The sequence below is a fragment of the Amblyomma mixtum genome, chromosome 2 (assembly GCF_055824585.1).
Source record: "Amblyomma mixtum isolate Tamu chromosome 2, ASM5582458v1, whole genome shotgun sequence".
Taxonomy (NCBI): Eukaryota; Metazoa; Arthropoda; class Arachnida; order Ixodida; family Ixodidae; genus Amblyomma; species Amblyomma mixtum.
Genome location: NC_143013.1, coordinates 123,249,235 through 123,256,276, shown reverse-complemented (window position 1 = coordinate 123,256,276; position 7,042 = coordinate 123,249,235). Strand labels below are relative to the sequence as shown.

Sequence of the window (7,042 nt, the reverse complement as noted above, 5' to 3'; positions counted from 1 at the left end):
TGGAGCGTATCGTCCTCCGGCATGGCGCTCTAGCACTAATTATCACGGATAGAGGCACCGCTTTCACTGCAAAACTATTCGAATCCCTCATGCGGCTAAGTGGCACTACTCACAGGAAAACAACCGCCTACCATCCACAGACAAATGGCCTGACCGAGCGCCTCAACAAAACTCTCGTCGACATGCTGTCTATGTATGTTGACGTTGAGCATCGATCTTGGGACGATATCCTGCCATATATTACTTTCGCGTATAACACGGCTCAACAGGAAACCACGCGGAGGACGCCCTTCTGTCTGTTGTACGGCCGCGAAGTGTCGACAATGTTGGAAGCAATGCTGCCCCATGATGGCCGCGACCCAGACGTTGGAGCCGAGGAGTTCACGCTGCGCGCAGAAGAAGCTCGACAACTTGCAAGAGTGCGCATCCTGAACCAACAAGACCGTGACGCCCGACGTTACAACCGCCTCCAGAGACGGATGAAGTTCGCCCCGGACGACAAAGTGTGGGTATGGACACCCATTCGACGCCGTGGTCTTTCCGAAAAACTGCTCAAGCAGTGTTTCGGCCCCTACAGGGTTCCCCGTCAGCTAAGCGACGTAACCTATGAAGCTCTCCCGGATGGGGCTTCCCGGACTACACGTCGTCAGCAGAGACCAGAGATTGTTCATGTGGTGCGGATGAAGCCCTATTTTGCGCGAGACATTTAGTGACTAAGTGCTGCGCGTTGCTCTGTTTTCTTTTTCTTCCTCCCTATTTTCTTCTTAAAGCATCGGGCCGATGCTCTTTCCGAGAGGGAGGGTAATGCCGCGTCTGCAACAATAGCCGCTCGGCGGCTGTTCCACACGCAGCTCGTGCGCCCCGCTGTTCGCTGCTGAAGAAGACGAAACCGGACGTTCCATCCTGTGTCTTCTCGGTGTTGGCGTTACTCTGCCGTCTAGACGCGGCGCTACCTGTACCAACTGCTACGTGACAATATTCTTAATAACCTAGGTACCTTTTTCTGCACACCAGAAAGTGCACTACACTCCGTTTTCTTTAAACGGTGCAAAAAATTATATCTTAGATAGATTTCGACACAAAATTACACTGATTAGATTTACCTTGCAGCACCCAATCCCAATCATGCCTGGTTTACATAGACGCACACAAATAATTCTCAAAAGCACGTTCTCTGTGCGCACTTACCCTCAATCCAACAAAATGAGCCCCCCCCCCCCCCTTCCCGAAATCACATACAAGGTCCTCTGCTACCTTGACGACACCTGTATTCATTAGCTGACAGATGTCTTTAATCAACACTGGCGCAACGAAACACTGCCTCCACCTCGAAACATGCACACATAACTTTTATTCCCAAACCGGGCAAGCACTCTTCCAAAACCTTCACCCTGTCTCCCTTACCATTTGCGTGAGATCGGAAGTGGTAAGAGAGACAGAGTGAAGGTTTTAGAAGAGTGACTTGACATCATGTGTAGGGAAACTGCTTGAGAAGGTCATCCTGAGCATACTGACCAAATACATGGAGGATAACGGCCTCTGGCCAGATGAAATGATCGGATTAAGGCCTGGGCTCACCACCCAAGATACAATGCTAAGACTCTATGGAGATAGAGTCTTAGCTGGACCTCGGCAACCTGAAGGCGATCTTAGGTATAGATCTTAAGAAAGCCGTTGACAATGTCAGCCGTGACGCCATCCTTGATGGGCTAAATGAGATAGCAGGGCATCACATCCGATGAGTTCCCCATGGGATGTAGAGGAACCTCACAAGGGGCTGTCCTCTCCCCATTTCTCTTTAATCTGGTAATGAGGGACCTTCCCCGCAAGCTTAGAGAGGTAGAAGGCTTAAACATCAGCCTCTACGCAGATGATGTAAATGTCTGGCTAAACAAAGGAGGCGAATCAGAAATGAAAGAAAAGCTACAGAAGGCAGCCAATATCATTAACGAGCATGCGAAATGGGTGGGTCTCAGCTGCTCTCCGCAAAAGTCGGAGCTATTTGTAGCAATGAGCAAGCGCAGTCAAAGGATGCCGGCAACCGAGGTTACACTTGAAAATAGAACGATACCAATTGTCGAGGAAATACGAATCCTAGGCATGTATATTAACAGAAAAAGGAAAACAAAAGTACGCTGGACAAGCTCAAAGCGCAAGCTGAACTTATCGTCAGAGCCTTCAGAAAGGTATCTAGAAGGGGGGAAGGACTCTCAGAGTCCAGCAAACTAAGACTCACGCAGGCCTTCACCGTTAGCAGGATATGCTACGCAGCCCCATTCCTGAAAATAAACAAAACCGAAGAAAATGTATTAGACACAATCATCAGAAAATGTGTCAAACGAGCGCTAGGGCTTCCCATTTCCGCGTCCAATGATATACTGGAGAAAATGGGCCTGCATAACAATTGGCTAACATCCACACCCGCAGGAAGGAAATACCTAGAGCTAGCGAAATGGGTAACCGTAGATAGCGCAGTGAACACCAGAACAGATCTGGGAAGAGAAATAAGAGAGCAAATTTTTAGGCACAATCTTTGAAGAACACTTGAGTTGGACCCTGCATATTAATAAGATTCATGCCAGCATATTAAGGTCATTATGTGTATAATATTGCCACGTGCTGCGCATGGGCTCTGAGGAACAAAGAAGACGTGCGGCGGCTGGAAGAAGAAGAGAAAGTCCAGTATCCTGCCGCCGGCGCACCAGGCTCTTCTCGACCTGCCTTGTAAATAGTATTTGTAAATAGAACCTGTAACAGTGTGGTGGAGGTGCTGGGTAGATCACCACGGACCCCTCTCGCAACCGCTGCAGCCGAAGAATCGCCGGATTGCCACCGTTGCCCGTGCAAATGCCCAAGGAAGCCGACGCACGTCCGACCGGCGCAGCAACGCCCGCTTGGCAGCACTACCGTGAGCCGCGGACGTTTTCCGGGAAGGCTGGCGAAGACGTGGATGATTGGCTCACCAATTACAAGCGGGTGAGCAAATACAACGGCTGGGATGCCACTCTTCAGCTGGCCAATGTCGTCTTCTTTCTCGATGGCACCGCGCTAACTTGGTTCGAAAACCATGAGGCATCAATAACGAGTTGGGACCGCTTCATGGAAGAGCTCCGCAGCTGCTTCGGGGATACCGTTGCCAAACGAAAATGCGCTGAGCAGTCTTTGCTTCAGAGAGCGCAAGTGCCTGGAGAGACCTGCACGACTTACATAGAAGAGGTCTTGAAGCTGTGCAAAGTCGTTAATCCCAGTATGTCCGACGAAGATCGCGTTGGTCATCTCCTCAAGGGCATCGCAGAGGACGTCTACAGCTTTCTTATTAGTAAAGAAAATTTAGACTCGCCCACGGATATCATCAAGCACTGCCGCACCTTTGAAGCTCTAAAACTGCGTCGAATTACTCCCAAGTTCGGTCGCCTGCCTAACGTCACCACCGTCGCCAGCGTGGATTTCCACGAGCCTGTGAATGCGGCGACTCTCCCTGACGTCATTCGTCAAATCGTGCGTGACGAACTCTCCCGGCATCAAGATGTTGCGCGCCGCAGTGAGGTCCCGTATGAGAGCTGTTCTCTGCAGGCGGCTCCCGCCTACCGCTCCTCCCCTTGGAGTTCGTCTGGCCAGGCCCCTACCAGTGCTCCTCGCATTGATTACAGCGACGCTCCCCGGATCACCCGCCCCGGCCCCAGGGCGCCAGCTCGTCCGCAACGCCACCTGCGGCAGCCGGAGTACGATAGTCGTTTCGACACTGGCTACGAGGAGTGTTATCCCGAGTGCCCCCCCGACCCACCACTTTGTTACCGCTGTGGTATGGTCGGTCACATCTCTAGATTCTGCCGTCGCCGGGGCCAGTATTCCCGCTCCCAGCGCCAATGGTCATACCCTCGCCCCAGTTTCAATGCGCCTGTTCATGACCGTGTCTTCACATCGTCTCAGCGCCCATCCAGTTACGCGCCACCACGGAACGACTCCCCTGCCTCTGACCGAAGTCTGACTCCACCTCCGCACCGCTCTCGCCGCTCGCCTTCTCCCCAACGTCGTTCCCCACCGTCCCCGGGAAACTAGCGTGTGCGGCCGATGGAGGTGCGGTCGCCGGATCATCGATAGTGCCAATTCCTCTGCCCATTGTTATGTTAAGGAACCGCCTTGAAGTTTTAGTGGACGGTATTTGCGTCATGGCCTTAGTGGACACTGGTGCCACGGTGTCAGTGATGAGTTCAACTTTCAAGAACCGCCTGGGTCGTAAAATAATGTTCGCTTGGGATCGTGCTGTTATATTCCGGGGTGTAGGGGGAGAATCATTGGTTCCGATTGGTATTTGTTTTGTGAATGTAGTGATCGCTGGCCACATGTTCCGAACTGAATTCACGGTGCTCCCTCGTTCTACGCATGACATCATCCTCGGTATTGACTTTTTGCACCAGTGCGGCGCTACTCTCGACTTCCGCAGTGGTGGCATATCGTTAAGTCCTGGCCTTCGGTCAGCTCTCATAGAAGACTCGCCAGTGGTTGCCCAAGTGTTTTCTGTCTCTGAAGATACCGTCGTTCCAGCAATGTCTGCCATATTCGTTCCCGTTGTGTCCTCGAGCACGATTTCTGATGCCTTCGATGCTGTGGTGGAACCTTGTTCCCTTAACTGTGCAAAGAAAAGTGTGCTAGTACCCCGCAGCGTCGTCCATGTGACCAAGGGCCATGCCACTCTTTGGACTGTCAATCACTCCAACGAACCTGCAGTATTGCCATGTGGTTTAAAACTTGCTGGCTTTGAAGAACGTTTTTCTGTACCAGTTGCCGCGATCACTGACAACGTGTCTCGTCCAACTAGACGCCGCGATCTGAGCGACTCTCAATTCCTAGCCATGGTCAACAAATCCCTACCCACTAGCGACCGCCAGGTACTAGTGGCCGTTCTTATGAAGCATGCTGACGTGTTTGACTTTGGTCGCGACCAACCACCGCCGATTCCAGCTTCCCGTACCCATCACATGATCAATACTGGATCTGCACAGCCGATTCGACAGAAGCCATACCGCGTCTCGCCTTCCGAACGTCAGATAATTGATGAACAAGTCCGTGACATGTTGCACCGCGGCATCATTCAGGAATCCTCAAGCCCGTGGGCTGCTCCAGTGATCCTTGTCAAAAAGAAAGATGGCACTTGGCGATTTTGTGTCGACTACCGCCGGCTTAACACTGTCACAAAGAAGGATGTTTACCCGCTCCCGCGCGTTGATGATGCCATTGACTGCCTCCACTCAGCCTCCTACTTTTCCTCGGTGGATCTACGGTCCGGGTACTGGCAGATCCCGATGCACCCGCAAGACAAAGAGAAGACAGCATTCGTGACACCTGACGGGTTGTATGAATTTAATGTTATGCCTTTCGGCCTTTGCAACGCTCCTGCCACTTTTGAACGATTTATGGATACGCTTTTACGTGGCCTGAAGTGGCAAGTTTGCATGTGTTATCTGGACGATGTTGTCATTTTTGGTAGGACCTTCGCCGAACATAACAGCCGCTTAGCCATTGTCCTAGACTGCATAGAGAGAGCGGGCCTCGTGCTGAACTCGAAGAAGTGTCGCTTCGGTGAACGCCAAATTACTGTGCTTGGTCATCTCGTTGACAAGGATGGCGTCAGACCCGACCCGCAGAAGGTTGAAGCTGTAAGCAGTGTCAAAGAACCCAAATCAGTGAAAGAGCTCAGGAGTTTCCTAGGACTTTGCTCATATTTTCGGCGTTTCGTTCCCAAGTTTTCTGATTTAGCCTACCCGCTTACAAGTCTCCTGCAGAAAGACACCCCTTTCCACTGGACTCCCGAATGCGACTCCGCGTTTCGGCAGCTCAAGTTTCTCCTCACCTCGCGGCCAATATTACGTCATTTCTGCCCGACAGCACCGACTGAACTTCACACTGACGCCAGCGGCATCGGCGTGGGTGCTGTGCTTATCCAACGCCATGAGGGCAATCAACACGTTGTCGCTTATGCAAGTCGCACCCTCAGCAAGTCGGAACGCAATTACACTGTAACAGAGCAAGAGTGTCTCGCCGTTGTTTTCGGCGTACAACGGTTTCGTTCGTACCTTTATGGACGTGCTTTTACAGTCGTCACAGACCACCATTCTCTGTGCTGGCTGGTCAATCTACGCGACCCCTGCGGTCGGTTGGCCCGCTGGGCGTTACGCCTCCAAGAGTTTAACTTCAAAGTGTCTTACAAAAGTGGCCGCCAACACGCCGACGCAGATTGCCTCTCGCGGCTGCCGCTCACGGTTACTACTTCCGATGATGAAAACTTCGACGACTATCTCGCTGCCGTTTCCCAAGAGTTTCCAGATCTTGGCACTTTCCAGACGGAACAACGCAAGGATCAGCACTTGGCGCCGCTTTTTGCCGAAGCCCGTGACCCGACATCCGCAAGCCCTTTCTGCATTCGCGACGGTTTACTCTATAGAACGAATTACTCGCCTGGAGGTGCGCGCTTTCTCCTCGTCGTTCCGGCTACTCTGTACTCCTCTGTTCTGCAGGCAATGCACGATGACGTCACGGCTGGGCACTTGGGGTTTGCCAGGACCCTTAACCGCATCAAAGAACGTTTTTACTGGGCAAAAATGCGTCATATCGTTCAGCGCTACGTGGCCACCTGCGTGCAGTGTCAGCGGTTCAAGCTTCCCACGACTTCTTCGCCTGGACGCCTGCATCCTGTGCCACCTCCAAGCACGCCATATGAACAAGTTGGACTCGATCTGCTCGGCCCCTTTCCCCGCTCGTCCAACGGTAACCGCTGGATTATAGTGTGCGTTGATCACCTCACCCGTTACTGTGAGACCGCCGCCCTACCTTGCGCCACCGCTGCTGAGGTCTCGCTCTTCCTTCTTCGTGCTGTCATCCTCCGGCATGGACCTCCTCGAGTTGTTATCAGTGACCGCGGTCGCCAGTTTACGGCAGACGTTGTGGAAGAGCTTCTGCGTCTTAGTTCATGCCATTTTCGCCACTCGACGCCGTACCACCCCCAGACTAATGGACTGGTTGAACGTACCAATCGGACACTCAC

General features: G+C 52.4%; 1 protein-coding gene across 1 annotated transcript in view; it reads left to right on the top strand.

Moving 5' to 3' along the window:
• Positions 1-2,633: 2,633 nt before the first annotated feature.
• The window catches only part of LOC149360762 (uncharacterized), a 15,075-nt gene continuing 10,666 nt past the window's right edge, over positions 2,634-7,042 (top strand). Inside the window, exon 1 of the mRNA XM_089567916.1 lies at positions 2,634-3,802. Coding sequence (XP_089424042.1) covers positions 2,848-3,802 — 955 coding nt within the window. The 5' untranslated portion in view covers positions 2,634-2,847. The remainder of the gene's footprint in view (positions 3,803-7,042) is intronic.